This window comes from Crinia signifera, chromosome 8, assembly GCF_055691185.1.
Source record: "Crinia signifera chromosome 8, ASM5569118v1, whole genome shotgun sequence".
NCBI lineage: Eukaryota > Metazoa > Chordata > Amphibia > Anura > Myobatrachidae > Crinia > Crinia signifera.
This window is the reverse complement of record NC_139224.1, coordinates 81863669-81881290: the sequence shown is the minus strand read 5'-3', so window position 1 is coordinate 81881290 and position 17622 is coordinate 81863669. Positions and strand designations below refer to the sequence as shown.

General features: G+C 44.3%; 1 protein-coding gene across 5 annotated transcripts in view; it reads right to left on the bottom strand.

Moving 5' to 3' along the window:
- Window positions 1-578: 578 nt before the first annotated feature.
- LOC146026250 (flavin-containing monooxygenase 5-like) overlaps window positions 579-17622 on the bottom strand; it is a 138870-nt gene continuing 121826 nt past the window's right edge. For all 5 annotated transcript variants that reach the window (XM_083156742.1, XM_083156740.1, XM_083156741.1 and 2 more), the window contains 2 exons: window positions 9377-9449; window positions 579-3231 (listed from right to left, as the gene is read on the bottom strand). In XM_083156742.1, coding sequence (XP_083012868.1) covers window positions 2886-3231; window positions 9377-9449 — 419 coding nt within the window. In that variant the 3' untranslated portion in view covers window positions 579-2885. The remainder of the gene's footprint in view (window positions 3232-9376; window positions 9450-17622) is intronic.

Here is a 17622-nt window from a genome sequence, read left to right as displayed (position 1 = left end):
CATCTAAAACTATATTTTAAGATTAATATAATTTGTAGTTTGAAACATTTCTGCAATATTTCAAGTGTTGCAAAACAACAGATAATGCATCAGAGCTGATTGCATTAACATACAGCTGTACAATATCCGGAGTACATTTGCACTAGTTTCTTTTAGTTGTGCTACAGTATGTATGTGCCTCTCCAAACAGGAAATTCTGAGTTACAGCCAACTGCAGTTTCTTTTAATTGTGTTTCTCCCCAGAGTTCATGTATACTGGCTAATGGAAATATTAAATCAAAAGGTCTCCATAGTAAACGTCAATGGTAACAAGACCCAAGCTGTTTTATATCACTTGAAGTGTACTCAATTGAAAACATGTGTATAGCTTAATAAATGGTGGAACAATAGTGCCATCTTCTGGCTGTATATATAATTTTATATCTATCTATATATTTTGTAGAAAAACAGCACTCACAATATTCCTCCAAGTAATGCTGGGGTGTCCAAAGAACTCAAGCAACAGTCCTTAGAGGCCCAGATACATCCAGATAAATAAGAGCGCACTCACCAGACTTGTAGAGAGATAAAACTCCAAGACTTTATTTAATCCATTTTAAAAGATTTTTTCAGCAAGGTCGACGTTTTGGGTCCAAACATGACCCTTTTGTAAGACATGCATCAACCGCCTAGATCCCTGAGGCAGATATGAGCAGAATAACCCCAGGCAGGTTCAAAATACCAAAGGCACCTCCTCTTGACCAATAGCAAACAATACTATCTAATTAACATACATAGCTCACATGGTCACTCACCTGAATAGGTGTAAATAATCCTGAGTAGCCTGAGTAGGATCGGTTACATCAAGGATTGCTTTATAGTTATAGTGGCAAATAGCTTTTTATTATTACCATCAAGAGTGAAGTTACCTTTATGGATCGTAGCCTGCTGGGGGAATCCTGCCCATATATCTAAAATCACATATAACAAATAACAGTTAACAATTAAAAAGTGGATACAGCACAACCAGCTCGAATATGGGGGAAAAAACCCAATCTGATAATGTGTGGGAGCAGAAGACAATCAACTATTCATTTCTAATCACTGGAAAATGGACAGAAACCATTGTTCCTTTAATTTGTTAAATCAAATGGATTTAACCAATTTGCCCGAATGACCATTGGTTGTTTTCCAGTATTTGGGAGCAGATGTTCAATTCTCATATGCTTCCATACAGTACTAGATTTTTGTTCCCACCGGATACAAGATAGAGCCAGTTTCATTCACAGACAGCAGGCAACATCTTCCCGTCTCTGCGTGCTGTTCGCTGAAAATTCGTGGCAGTGGTATGCGTGAGCGTGTAAGATGCTCTTGTGTTCCCGTCTCAGCGAATGATACACCAAGACGGGAAGATGCAGTATAGCACGCTGTGGGGATGAATGAAACTTTAGATTGGACAAATAAATCATTAGGTGTGTACCCAGCTTAACTATCTCTTACTCTAACTCTTTGTGCACATGTTACATTAGCCCCAACCGTATTCCATTTGATAAAAAATAAATGTGCTTTGCAATCAGGTCTTATTAACACCCTATAGCCTGTGTCATCTTTGTGACTCTCATGTATAAACAGACCTGGGGATGAAGGGAGTGAGGTCTATTGGAATCAGGGGGCCAAAATGTAATAAGTTGTGATTTTTGATAATGTGTGATTTTTGGGTAAAAATTTTGGTACTTATGTATTATCTGGACTCCCATGTTAAATGCACCCCATTTTTTCATACCCCTACTATCCAACTACGCATGGAGTTGATTTTATGTAGTGTGGCGAGCGCAGCGAGCCACTGTGCCCGAAGCGTGGTGAGCGCAGCGAGCTCCGCGAGGGGACGCGGTCTCATAAGAAAAACGGGAGTCCAGATATTACATAAGTACCAAAATTTCAAAATTTTCGCAAATTGCACATGTAATAGGGTGCTGGTGCGGTAATCACACGATTTTACAGTTACCACATATATAATGGCATCCAGTCGCACATGTAATAGAGTGCAATTTTTAAAATCGCACCCTAACATGTCTAAAAAAAAAATCACTTAAAAATAGACCTGCTTCGAGCTTGCGAGTGTGAAAGAAGCATGCATACAGGTATATCAGTGAGATCTGTGCATGCTTCTGTCTGGAAAAGTGTTTAAGTAGTTAAAAAAAGTAGAAACTCCCCCCAAAAAATGGCATGGGGTCCCCCCTCCCAAGTATAGCCAGCCCCGGGCTCTTTGAGCAGGTCCTGGTTATTAAAACACAGGGGAAAATGACGCCCTGTATTTTAGCAACCAGCACCGGGTTCTTGGACAGGTTCTTTTTCCAAAAGTACTGTGGACAAAATATATAAGAGTTCCCCGTATTTTTAAAACCAGCACTGGGCTCCACCAGTCAGTAAGGTAATGACAAAGCTGGGCAGCTGCACCCTGTCCTCTCTCTCCCTGATTGGGTGTGCAATTCAACCCACACCCTGGTTTAGACACAGGTGCCCCTGCTAAAAATTTTTTTACAGGGGCATGGCCACGCCACTTCATTTTACCGTGGCCTGGCAAAACTGTTGGCACTATGGATTATATTGATTTGTTGCTATTATTCTTATTTAAAACTAATTCTAATGATTGTGTCAAATGGTTTGACTAACTCAACTTTAATCCAATTTATTAACATAATATTTGATTAATTTTACATATAAATTAGTTTGTTTAGAATATACTGACTTTCATCCAATTATTAATCCTTTATTTAATTTTTTTCCGTTATGTGACATAGAGATTATTTACAAAATGCATATAGAATTGCTGAAATACATAAGTGATACGTACATCTTTTACTGTATACTGTAGTACACTATTCCCTACTTGTAACTAACAATACTTAAATGTACAGATATAGACCAGTCAAGACAATTAAAACAGCACAAACTTTCAGCATTATTGTAAAAGACATATTTGCCGTTTCATTTTGAAGCACTCGGGTCTTTGTTGGCTTTATAATACGTTTCCATTGAGTCAAGATGGCCTCTCTGGCACCACTCCACTTCCCGGGCCCAGTAAGTCGATATTGGTAAGGAGTACAGGGTCCAAATAACACATGGAAGCCCAACCGTGGATCTGTAATGAATAGTTCTACCAGATTTGGTTTCATACCAGCGAGTGTAGCCAGTTCATCCATATACTCCACATATTCCACTTGTATGGTATGACGCTGACTATCCACATAGCTTAAGGGAAAGAAAAGCAAATTTACAAAGCAGCAGGTACAGTTTTCTTGTGACATAAATTGAGATTTGGAATTGCTAGATGTAATGTGATAGTCAGTAGAAAATGGCTTCATACTGTCAATAGTGGTCAATTAGCATAAAATAAAAGGAAAATGAATTTACTGTAAGGTCCCACTACTAGAGGTGCAAAACCAGCAGCTTCCACATTACAAATACCATTGAAAAAATTACCCCAATTAATTTTTATTTTCATTTTTTTTATCTAAGGTGATTACCAAATAGGAAGTCCATTTTTTGACTGAATGACCATCTATGTAGATTGTAAGCTTGCGAGCAAGGCCATCCTACCTTTTTGACTGTCTGTAAATATGCAGTTTCAGGGTGTAACTAGAACTTTGTGGGCCCCATAGAAAAATCTTGAAAGGGCTCCTAAACCAAGCCCCCCCTCCCATTGGCACTGAGATGTAAAAAAAAAACCCACATTGGCCCCAAGTACCTGAATATAGAGGGGACCAAGGAATCAAGTTATACAATAGCTGCATGAAAGTAGCGTATGCAAAGAAACAATAGCGCATGGTAAGCCTATTAACCAGCAAAACACTATATATTGAAATAGACATATAAACTGTCAGGAACCCCGGTTCTCAGACCGCTTGCGTGCGCCCCTTACCGGCACGCTGGGGTAATATACTCCGCAGATCAGCTGCCGGTACAGTCTGTAATCCCTGGCGTGATGTCTCCTGCTTCCAAATCATCCCCTGCGTCACTTAGAGCTCCAGGTGTATTCCCTGGTCAGATTGGGGGTCACATGATCCAGGGAAGCTCTCACTCACTTCCTGGTCTGTGTGCTGCTGCTGCGGCTGATTCCCTCACCTGCGTCTGATTCCCTTATTACCTGGAGGGATAAAAGCCTGTCTCACAGTCTCCTCCCCGTCTTGAACAACTCGTCAGTTTCCCCTGAGAGTTCTCCAGTGTCAGCTCCTGTCAAGACTCCCCACTTGCTCCAGAGGTCCGGTTTCCTGAGTCCGCTGTTACCTGTGTCATTCTCAGCGTCCCTGGTCATTCCAACCCTGCCAGAAGCTTCCACGAGTTCCATCTGCCATGTGATCCAGCCTTCTCTGTGCAGCCCAGGTTGTCTCCTCAGCGTCCGGATACCAGTGGGTTCCCATGCCCGTCTCCTCTCGGCTCCCAGGCCGCTCCAGCGATCCCCAGTGATCTCCAGTGATCCCCAGTGATCCCCAGTGATCTCCAGCGACCCCCAGTGATCACCATCGTGTTTCCTCCGGCTCCCAGGCTGCATCCCACGGTACTCAGTCCCCAATACTGTGTATCTCCTGCTATTCATATTCCTCTGTGCCCTCCTTGTTGCTATCAAGCATTCAGTGCCATTGATCACCATCAATGGTTTAAGTACCCCTCAACATCCTTGCTCTAGAGACTCCAGAGTATCAACCCTGCCTAAGCCAAAGAGGATTACATACACCTGCGCAGGTATATGTAACCAATATCTCTGAATTCTATTATCATGTAGTGTTCAAGATTGGTTGCTAAAACTATTCAGTGTGCCGGGGGAACCAATGTCTTGTTACTTACTAAGTATTAACCCCTCCCTTGCATGCACCTGAAAAGTTTTACTGAACTAATTTGAGCATCTACCACTATCTGTATGTAAGCCACAGAGGAACCTGGGCAGAGGGCCGCGACCTGGTCGGCAGTTGCAGCTAAGTCCATATCCCCTTGCGGGGGTTCCTGGTGAATACCACTGTCGGCTTAGACCCCGCGTCTCTGCTTTAGGTCTCAGCCAATCCTCTGTGTCCCCGGCAGGTCATCCACATCTTTCCTCCGTGCATGAGCTCCAGCTACCTCAAGCCTCCCCGCTTCCGGTTCCCTGCGCCCTCCACTGGCGCACCCAGGTCAGTGCCGGGAACACAGATAGTCCAGGCCATGACAGAAACATGCTGGAATAATACCAAACCATAGGTCTCATTCAGAGATGATGCTAATGCATTTGCAGCTGCAATCCATGCAGCAGAAGATATGCTAATGCTCTAGCCACCTGGATTTGTATTGAGGCACCCACCTGAGGCTTTAGGGATCAAAGCAACTGCATACAAATATGCAGCGGTGGTCGCAGATCCTTCAATATATCTGAACAAAGCTATGGTTGCACAGTATGGCCACTGGAAATGAGGGTACTTGTTTAGTTTCACAGCGACAGCACGAGACGCTCTAGTTTGAATTCTGGCAGCTTGCCAGCTGCCTAACATTATCAGGCTACTTGTTTAGTTTCAGGGCGGCATCGCGTGCCGCCTTACGCTGACTTCTCCATGGCAGGCCAGCGCTTCTACCCCTAACCTCCTGTCAAGTGAGCACCTCTCACACAGCGCTTGTGCCCGCATGATATGCCCTCTCCTGTGGAGAGGGGATCATGATGGCGCCGGTGGAGAGGCGCTCCATCTTAGTGTTACGTAGGAGCGTCTCAGATGCTCCAGCGGCGGCAGCCCCAGCCTGCTCTAGCTATAAAACTGCCTAGTAACTGTATGAGCGCACAGATGTTTGACTGCCCAGATGTTGCCTAGTAACTGTATGAGCACGCAGATGTTACCTAGTCACTGTTTTTATTCAGTCAGCTCTTGTATTTTGTGAGAGCTAGACGTACTACTGTATATCACAGAGATGGCTGTAGATAGGCTGACATTATTCATGCAGTGGCTTTTCTGCAGGGGCAGCATATTCTGCCAGAGACCCAGACCTATCCCAATGGACACCCGATGACGCTCTCTGTTAGGGAGCAGATGTGGTGCTGCCATATCAGGGCCTGTGGCAGAAAGGTCAGTTTGAGGGCTGCTCAGTGGTTTGCAGGATGCCACTTGACCTTTGTGACACTCCTACATTTTGTGTTTTGCTTGACTGAGGAGCTGACCAGTGTGTGGTTCTGCAAACGCCACCTCTCCGTGTCCCAGGCCACCACTGTCCAGTACAACAGTTTACTGTGGGAGGCCTGTGCTGTCTACCTCCTGTCGCAGCCTCAGCAGAAGATTGGCGGCCCGGTACTATAGTGGAGGTCGATGAGAGCCTTTTTGCCTGTCGAAAGGCCAATGTCGGATGCCTAATGCTGCAGCAGTGGGTCTTTGGGGGCATCTCGAGGCAGACCAGAGAGTGCTTCCTGACAGCAGTGGAGAGGCGGGATGCCAGCACACTCATGGCTGCCATCGAGAGGCACGTGCTCCCTGGGACCACGATATACAGCGAAGGTACTTGTGTATTATCAGGGCACCCGCGAAATCGGCCACAAATCGCATGCAAAAATCGAATGCGATTTAGCGGCCAATTTTTGGCAGATTTTCCATGATTTGCATGCTATTCCATCATTGCACACTCCCACTATCCAAGTCAGCCCGATGCGTGGCGAGCAGACGCGGTACGCGTGCTCCCGACCGGTTCATACCCCCACTATCCACATCGGCATGGAGTTGATTTTATAAAGCCTGGCGAGCGCAGCGTAAAACGATCCCGAAGCGTGGCGAGCGCAGCAAGCCCCGCGAGGGGACACGGATTACTTGACGTGTATTCCGCGTCCGCTCTTCATGCTTTGGGCTGACTTGGATAATGGGGGTGGGTACTTGTTTCCTAGCATGGCGCCCCCGATTTCCATCGTAGTGCATTGCATCGCATGCAATATAGCGGCATGCGATGCATGTGATGCGATGTGATTTTTAATTGTACAAGCACCCTGATGGGTGCTTACAATGTTAAATGCATCTCCATTGTCAATGCCACCCCCACTTTCAACGCCAACCCGAAGCGTGGTGAGCGTAGCGAGCCCGCAAGGGTCGGCGGTACGCGTCCTCCGACCTTTTCATACCCCACTATCCACATCGGCGTGGAGTTGATTATATATAGTGTGGCGAGCGCAGCGAACCACCGAGTTCAAAGCGTGGCGAGCGGCCGCGGAATACATGTAAAGTAATCCGCGTCCCCTTGCGGGGCTCGCTGCGCTCGCCACGCTTCGGGTTGGCGTTGATAGTGGGGATGGCATTGACAATGGGGGTGCATTTAACATTGTAAGCACCCATCAGCGAGCTTGTACAATTAAAAATCGAATTGCATTGCATTACATGCCACTTGCTGGCATGCGATGCTATGTAATAATTAATTGGACAATCAGGGGCATTTTCCCGAAAATCGCATTGCATACCATCGCATATATTATGCCATGTATGCGATGGGCGCTGTGCTAGGAAACAAGTACCTGGGGGTGTGCAAAGATGGAAAAGCATGCAAATCAGCAGGAAATGGCTGAAAATCTGCAAAAAAAAAAACGGCCCAAAAACGGCCGCTAAATCGCGGATCAAATCGGCCGCAAATCGGTTGATAAATCGAACATAGAAAGGCTGTGGGGGTCCTGTAAGTGGCGGAATAAGCGCCAAAGGGGGACCGCGTGTCATCACCTGGGCTCATACCTCCAGTAATTTATCTGGAGGAAGAGTCTTGGCGCGGAGGACCCCTTTAAGCGAATTTTGCAGGCGCTGACCCTGCTCCCCCAGGCCGACAAAGTGGACATTGCACAGCCTGAGTCGACAGCCACCGCACAGCCTGAGTCGACAGCATCTACATCTGCAGCTGCTGCCTCTGCAAGTGCTGATGACGGCACTGTTGTTCCTCAATAATTACTTTTTCCTACATTATCTTGTTTTTTCTGTCTTTTTATTGTTCTTCTAATTAATTGTATTCTCATGTAATCATTTTTTTCCTCCTTTATCTTTAACTAAAAAAACAGTTAACAGTTAACACATGTCATCATTACTGTCTCAGGTGTATGATTTTGCAGGTGTGAATGTGTTCCTGAAAGACCCCCACCATCCATGCCATCCCGAAGTGTGGCGAGTGCAGCGTGCCCCGCGAGAGGACGCGGTATGCGTCCTCCCAACTTTTTCATAACCCCACTATCCACGTCTGCATGGAGTTGATTCTATATAGTGTGGCGAGCGCAGTGAGCCACCGAGCCCGAAGCGTGGGTGAGCGCAGCGTGGGCGAGCGCAGCGAGCCCCGAGAGGGGATGTGGAATACATGAAATAATAAAATAATAAAAGTTTTTCTTTTTTTTTTACTGCTGGAGTGTCACCATGGCTGCTGTATAATTCCATGTCTTCCGCCATGTGTGCCGTATCAGTCCAGGGGTGCCGTCATCTGTGCCATATAATTCCATGTGTGCTGTATCAGGTCAGGGGTGCCCGCATGTGTGATGCATAATTCCTGGGGGAGCCCAGTCTGCTGTATAATTCATAGGGTGATGCTAAATGTGCCGTATCAGTCCAGGGGTGATGCTAAGTGTGTCCAATATCAATCCAGGGGTGCCGCCATCTGTGCCACATAATTCCAGGGGTGAGTCAAGTCTGCTGTATAATTCATGGGGTGCTGCCAAGTGTGCCGTATAATTCCAGGGGTGACCAAGTGTGCTGTATAATTTATGGGGTGCTGCTAAATCTGCCGTATCAATCAAGGGGTGCTGCCATTTTTATTAAAAGAATAAAAAAGTTTTTTTCTTTTTACTGCAGGAGTGTCACCATGTGTGCCGTATAATTCCATGGGTGCTGTATCAGTCCGGGGGTTCCGCCATCTGTGCCGTATTATTCCTGGGGTTAAATAGTAGGTGAGGCTGAATAAAGACTTGCATCCAGCTAGGGGTAAGCGAAGTCTGCCGTATAAATCCTGGGGTGAGCCAAGTCTGCCGTAATAATTCATGGGGTGCTGCCAAGTGCTGTATTAGTCCAGGGATGATGCTAAGTGTGCCATATCAGTCAAGGAGTGCTATTAAGTGTGCCATATATGTCCAGGGGTGCTATTAACTTAAGTGTGCCGTATCAGTTCAGTGTTTGTGCCGCCCACTTGTGTCGCTTATCATAGTCAGCTACTTTGGGGCAACCTTTTGCCCTAAAAACAATATTGTGTGGTGTGAGGTGTTCAGAATAGACTGGAAATTAGTGGAAATTAATGTTATATAGGTTAATAATAGCTTAGGAGCAAAAAAAACATTAGAACCCAAAACCTGAAGGTAATCAGAACTCAAAACCCAAAACGCGAAAAGTGGCCAGTGCACATCCCTAATACACACAAGTTTTAGGGACAAGATCTGGATACATACCGTTTATCCATTTTGTCCTTTTTCCTTACGATATCTATAACCATGCTTTGCTGGTCGGGCAGTTTGACCAAACCTAGGTTGGTAAAACAAATGATTGGTTATTATGAAGATTTATTGGAACACAATAATAGTCTAACATATAGGAAATGTGAAAACACATCATGTAGTACTGCATGGACGCTCTGCTATTCATGTTCTATAATATACTGAAAATGTACAAAATGTACTACTGTACTTAAATGTATAGAAGTGAATACATGTACTTCTCATACAGTAGATGGCAGACGTTACATTCATACAGGGAATGCAAGTGCCAAATGGCAGCACCTGTGAGCAGGTAAATATATTATCTTATCTATTTCATCATTGGATCAAATGTTATTTATACATGTCTACTTCTCCTGGAATGGCCAGGAGGCTTCTGGAAATCGGGTAACCCTCCATGCCCCCTGATAAAGTAGGTAAGGCTCCCGCATTCTGCTTCCCCTCCTGACCACACCCCTCCTTCAGGCCCGTAGCCCCACCCCCCTTCATCCACTCACCCGCATCTCCATTATTTTTTTTATCATATTTTATTTCTAAGGCTGCCACAAGTGGTTTGCAGCACTGTACATACTGTATGGTACGCATTACGTCAATAAAGGGTACACAGATCTAAACGTACAGTAACAGTAACTGAAAAACTAATACAGAGCACAGGTAACAATTAGCAGCGCAATTCACAGTACAGAATACAGCTGAGATGTTGGGAAGCAAAGTAGCTGTCCAGGGGCAGGTTGTCGTAGGAAGATATGAATGATTATGAGTGAGACGAGATGCCAGTATAGACGGACGCTGAGGGGGAGGCTTGCTGGGACTCATAGTTCCACAGTTTAAAACATTTGTTTTTAAATCTTTTTTTTACACTCAATCAGCCCGGTGGCCACCGCACAGGGCCACCGGGGACAGCACCAGGCTTCAGCTTGGTTAGATAAGTCCTGGAGGGGGGGGGACCACTTTATTGGGGGGGTACCCACTCCCCCAGGGCCCCTGGCCAGGCTGACTGGTCAGTAGGGATGAATGCTTTAAAAAAAAAAATGAATGGCTTATTTAATGACATTTCCTTTTGTTATAAGGGGTTAAGGATAAACTTTAAAAATAATAAAATGCAATAGACCAAGGATTCTCAAACTCGGTCCCCAGGACCCCACACAGCTCACATTTTCCAGGTCACCTGGCAGGTGTACAGGTGCACTCATTACTCATTGACACATTTTAAAAGATCCATAGGTGGAGCTAATTATCTTACTTGTGATTCTGTGAGACCTGAAAAACATGCACTGTGTGGTGTCCTGAGGACTGAGTTTGAGAACCTGTGTAATAGAGTATAGAAACACATCCCCCATAGAGTATAGGCACACCTCCCACATAGAGTGTAAGCACACCGGCAAAATGCGTATGGGTCATTGGGTCGACCACTGAAGTTCAACAGGGCTTAGGTCGACATTTGGAAAAGGTCAACATGGTTAAGGTTGTCAGGGTCAAAAGGTCGACACATGCAATAGGTCAACAATGGGAAGGTTGACAGTCAAAAGGTTGACCTTTTGACTTTTTCTTTGTCCCTAATGTTGACATACACTAGTCTACACGGACACTGAAAAAGTGCCCTGCGTGTGCTCGCCATGCTTCGGGCTCGCTGCACTCAGCACACTATTACATTCTCCCTCCACGCCCTATTGGATGGCAATGCATGAAATACCGCCTGTCAGCACAAGTCGGTTCAGAAAAACCGTGAAAAACCCATGTCGACACGTGGAAACCAATCTGTCAGTGTTTTAACAGTCGGGATCCCGACATTGGGTAAATGACTGTTGGGATCCCGACTGTCGGGAACCCGTCTGGCACCCTTCAGAATCACAGTACAGGACACATCAGAGTGTAGTTGGGTGAGGGCAGTATGAATTAAATGGCATCTGCTTAACGGGGTGAGGGGCGCTCTTATAATGGAGACAAACTTGTATGACTGGGCAGAGGGCAGGGTAAAAAGAGGTGGAACAAAAATAGGGAATAAAAAAGAATAAAATATATGCAATCCGTGATATAAAAAAAGGGATAAAATGGGCGTGAGATTAACCCCTTCCTGACAGAGCCAGTTTTTGCGTTCCTGACAGAGCCCTTTTTTTCAAATCTGACATGTATCACTTAAGTGGGGATAACTTTTTTTTGCTTTTACTTATCCCAGTGATTTTGAGATTGTTTTTTCGTGACACATTGTACTTCAAATTAGTGGTAAATTTGGGTCGATACAGTCTGTGTTTTTTTGTGAAAAATACCAAAATGTCGTGAAAAAATGGAAAATTTTGCAATTTGCAAAATGTTAAATTTTCTGCTTGTGAGACAAATAATCATACCACTCAAAATAGTTAATAACTAACATAGACCATATGTCTACTTTATGTTTCCATCATTATTTCAACTTCCTTTTAATTTTTTTGGACACTAGGAGGCTTACAATATGAATAGCAAATTCTCAAATTTTCAAGAAAATTTCAAACACTGATTTTTTTAGGGACCAGTTCAGTTCTGATGTGACTTTGAGGGACTTGTATGTGAGACACCCCCATAAATGATACCATTTCAAAAACTGCACCCCTCACAGTATTCAAAACAGCATTTTGGAAGTTTGTTAATCCTTTAGGTGTTTCACAGGAATTAAAAAAAAGTGTAGGTGAAATTTCAAAATTTCATTTTTTTTGCAGATTTGCAATTTTAATACATTTTTCTAAGGAACACAGTACATTTTACTAGAGAAATGTGACTAAAAATTGATTCCCCCAATTCTTTTGTTTTCATAAATATCCTATATGTGGCCCTAGTGTGCACGTTGACCAAACCACAGGTTTCATAATAGAAGGAGCACCTACTTGATTTTGGAGCCTCCTTTTTATGAGATTATTTTTTAGGCACCATGTAGGTTTCTAGGCACCATAAGATGCTAAAATTTAGGAACCCCCCCACAAGTGACCCCATTTTGCAAACTACACCCCTCAGGGAATTCATCTAGGGGTATAGTGTACATTTCAAACCCCCAGGGGTTTCACCAATTGTGGTACAACTGGGCAGTGAAAATGAAAAATTAAATTTTTTACACAAAAATGCAGTTCTGGCTCAAAATTTTTCATTTTCAGAAGGTATGAAGGAGAACAAGCACCCCAAAATCTGTGCCCCAATTTCTCCCGAGTACGGCAATGCCTCACATGTGACCAAAAAATACCATTTGGGTGCATGGCAGGACTCAGAAAGGAAGGAGTGATTTTTGGATTTTGCAGCTCAGATTCTGGTGGAATGTTGGTGGGTGCTATGTTGCATTAGCAAGACCCCCCAAGCACCAATACAGTGGAACCCCCCCCCACAAGTGACCCCATTTTGCAAACTACACCCCTCAGGGAATTCATCTAGGGGTATAGTGAACATTTCAAACCCCCAGGGGTTTCACCAATTTTGATACAACTAGGCAGTGAAAATGAAAAATTACATTTTTTTACACAAAAATGCAGTTCTGGCTCAAAATTTTTCATTTTCAGAAGGTATGAAGGAGAAAAAGCACCTCAAAATCTGTGCCCCAATTTCTCCCGAGTATGGCAATGCCTCATATGTGACCAAAAAATACCAGTTGGGTGCATGGCAGGACTCAGAAGGGAAGGAGTGATTTTTGGTGGTGGAATGTTGGTGGGTGCTATGTCGCATTAGCAAGACCCCCAAAGCACCAATACAGTGGAACCCCCCCACAAGTGACCCCATTTTGCAAACTACACCCCTCAGGGAATTCATCTAGGGGTATAGTGTACATTTCAAACCCCCAGGGGTTTCACCAATTTTGATACAACTGGGCAGTGAAAATGAAAAATTACATTTTTTTACACAAAAATGCAGTTCTGGCTCAAAATTTTTCATTTTCAGAAGGTATGAAGGAGAAAAAGCACCCCAAAATCTGTGCCCCAATTTCTCCTGAGTACGGCAATGCCTCACATGTGACCAAAAAATACCATTTGGGTGCATGGCAGGACTCAGAAGGGAAGGAGTGATTTTTGGATTTTGCAGCTCAGATTCTGGTGGAATTTTGGTGGGTGCTATGTCGCATTAGCAAGACCCCCCAAGCACCAATACAGTGGAACCCCCCCACAAGTGACCCCATTTTGCAAACTACACCCCTCAGGGAATTCATCTAGGGGTATAGTGTACATTTCAAACCCCCAGGGGTTTCACCAATTTTGATACAACTGGGCTGTGCAAATGCAAAATTACATTTTTTACACAAAAATGCAGTTCTGGCTCAAAAATTTTCATTTTCACAAGGAATGAAGGAGACAAAGCACCCCAAAATCTGTGCCCCAATTTCTCCCGAGTACGGCAATGCCTCACATGTGACCAAAAAATACCATTTGGGTGCATGGCAGGACTCAGAAAGGAAGGAGTGATTTTTGGATTTTGCAGCTCAGATTCTGGTGGAATGTTGGTGGGTGCTATGTTGCATTAGCAAGACCCCCCAAGCACCAATACAGTGGAACCCCCCCCACAAGTGACCCCATTTTGCAAACTACACCCCTCAGGGAATTCATCTAGGGGTATAGTGTACATTTCAAACCCCCAGGGGTTTCACCAATTTTGATACAACTGGGCAGTGAAAATGAAAAATTACATTTTTTTACACAAAAATGCAGTTCTGGCTCAAAATTTTTCATTTTCATAAGGTATGAAGGAGAAAAAGCACCCCAAAATCTGTGCCCCAATTTCTCCAGAGTATGGCAATGCCTCATATGTGACCAAAAAATACCAGTTGGGTGCATGGCAGGACTCAGAAGGGAAGGAGTGATTTTTGGTGGTGGAATGTTGGTGGGTGCTATGTCGCATTAGCAAGACCCCCAAAGCACCAATACAGTGGAACCCCCCCACAAGTGACCCCATTTTGCAAACTACACCCCTCAGGGAATTCATCTAGGGGTATAGTGTACATTTCAAACCCCCAGGGGTTTCACCAATTGTGGTACAACTGGGCAGTGAAAATGAAAAATTAAATTTTTTACACAAAAATGCAGTTCTGGCTCAAAATTTTTCATTTTCAGAAGGTATGAAGGAGAAAAAGCACCCCAAAATCTGTGCCCCAATTTCTCCCGAGTACGGCAATGCCTCACATGTGACCAAAAAATACCATTTGGGTGCATGGCAGGACTCAGAAAGGAAGGAGTGATTTTTGGATTTTGCAGCTCAGATTCTGGTGGAATGTTGGTGGGTGCTATGTTGCATTAGCAAGACCCCCCAAGCACCAATACAGTGGAACCCCCCCACAAGTGACCCCATTTTGCAAACTACACCCCTCAGGGAATTCATCTAGGGGTATAGTGTACATTTCAAACCCCCAGGGGTTTCACCAATTTTGATACAACTGGGCAGTGAAAATGAAAAATTACATTTTTTTACACAAAAATGCAGTTCTGGCTCAAAATTTTTCATTTTCAGAAGGTATGAAGGAGAAAAAGCACCCCAAAATCTGTGCCCCAATTTCTCCCGAGTATGGCAATGCCTCATATGTGACCAAAAAATACCAGTTGGGTGCATGGCAGGACTCAGAAGGGAAGGAGTGATTTTTGGTGGTGGAATGTTGGTGGGTGCTATGTCGCATTAGCAAGACCCCCAAAGCACCAATACAGTGGAACCCCCCCACAAGTGACCCCATTTTGCAAACTACACCCCTCAGGGAATTCATCTAGGGGTATAGTGTACATTTCAAACCCCCAGGGGTTTCACCAATTTTGATACAACTGGGCAGTGAAAATGAAAAATTACATTTTTTTACACAAAAATGCAGTTCTGGCTCAAAATTTTTCATTTTCAGAAGGTATGAAGGAGAAAAAGCACCCCAAAATCTGTGCCCCAATTTCTCCCGAGTACGGCAATGCCTCATGTGTGACCAAAAAGTGGCAGGACTCAGAAGGGAAGGAGTGATATTTGGATTTTGCAGCACAAATTCTGGTGGAATGTTGGTGGGTGCTATGTCGCATTAGCAAGACCCCCAAAGCACCAATACAGTGGAACCACCCCACAAGTGACCCCATTTTGCAAACTACACCCCTCAGGGAATTCATCTAGGGGTATAGTGTACATTTCAAACCCCCAGGGGTTTCACCAATTTTGATACAACTGGGCAGTGAAAATTAAAAATTACATTTTTTTACACAAAAATGCAGTTCTGGCTCAAAATTTTTCATTTTCAGAAGGTATGAAGGAGAAAAAGCACCCCAAAATCTGTGCCCCAATTTCTCCCGAGTACGGCAATGCCTCATGTGTGACCAAAAAGTGGCAGGACTCAGAAGGGAAGGAGTGATATTTGGATTTTGCAGCACAAATTCTGGTGGAATGTTGGTGGGTGCTATGTCGCATTAGCAAGACCCCCAAAGCACCAATACAGTGGAACCACCCCACAAGTGACCCCATTTTGCAAACTACACCCCTCAGGGAATTCATCTAGGGGTATAGTGTACATTTCAAACCCCCAGGGGTTTCACCAATTTTGATACAACTGGGCAGTGAAAATGAAAAATTACATTTTTTTACACAAAAATGCAGTTCTGGCTCAAAATTTTTCATTTTTATAAGGTATGAAGGAGAAAAAGCACCCCAAAATCTGTGCCCCAATTTCTCCCGAGTACGGCAATGCCTCACATGTGACCAAAAAATACCATTTGGGTGCATGGCAGGACTCAGAAGGGAAGGAGTGATTTTTGGATTTTGCAGCTCAGATTCTGGTGGAATTTTGGTGGGTGCTATGTCGCATTAGCAAGACCCCCCAAGCACCAATACAGTGGAACCCCCCCACAAGTGACCCCATTTTGCAAACTACACCCCTCAGGGAATTCATCTAGGGGTATAGTGTACATTTCAAACCCCCAGGGGTTTCACCAATTTTGATACAACTGGGCAGTGAAAATGAAAAATTAAATTTTTTTACACAAAAATGCAGTTCTGGCTCAAAATTTTTCATTTTCAGAAGGTATGAAGGAGAAAAAGCACCCCAAAATCTGTGCCCCAATTTCTCCCGAGTACGGCAATGCCTCATGTGTGACCAAAAAGTGGCAGGACTCAGAAGGGAAGGAGTGATATTTGGATTTTGCAGCACAAATTCTGGTGGAATGTTGGTGGGTGCTATGTCGCATTAGCAAGACCCCCAAAGCACCAATACAGTGGAACCACCCCACAAGTGACCCCATTTTGCAAACTACACCCCTCAGGGAATTCATCTAGGGGTATAGTGTACATTTCAAACCCCCAGGGGTTTCACCAATTTTGATACAACTGGGCAGTGAAAATGAAAAATTACATTTTTTTACACAAAAATGCAGTTCTGGCTCAAAATTTTTCATTTTCAGAAGGTATGAAGGAGAAAAAGCACCCCAAAATCTGTGCCCCAATTTCTCCCGAGTATGGCAATGCCTCATGTGTGACCAAAAAGTGGCAGGACTCAGAAGGGAAGGAGTGATATTTGGATTTTGCAGCACAAATTCTGGTGGAATGTTGGTGGGTGCTATGTCGCATTAGCAAGACCCCCAAAGCACCAATACAGTGGAACCACCCCACAAGTGACCCCATTTTGCAAACTACACCCCTCAGGGAATTCATCTAGGGGTATAGTGTACATTTCAAACCCCCAGGGGTTTCACCAATTTTGATACAACTGGGCAGTGAAAATGAAAAATTACATTTTTTTACACAAAAATGCAGTTCTGGCTCAAAATTTTTCATTTTCATAAGGTATGAAGGAGAAAAAGCACCCCAAAATCTGTGCCACAATTTCTCCCGAGTATGGCAATGCCTCATATGTGACCAAAAAATACCAGTTGGGTGCATGGCAGGACTCAGAAGGGAAGGAGTGATTTTTGGATTTTGCAGCTCAGATTCTGGTGGAATGTTGGTGGGTGCTATGTGGCATTAGCAAGACCCCCGAAGCACGGTGAAATGATGAACCTAATAATCCATAGATGTGTGGTATATTTTAAAACACTCCTTTATACATAGGCCGGGTTTGTCGGGGCAAGTTTCACAGTGGAAAATAGTTTCCTTTCTTATTCCCTTTTTATAGCAAACTTTGCACCTTTTTTGTGTCCTGCCCTTTCTTGCAGTGGAGGGGATTTCGTTCGGAAAATGCTGCCCTGGTACAATACGGGGGCCAGTACTAGAAGTACTGGGGCCCTCTGCCTGCTGGTTCCCAAATA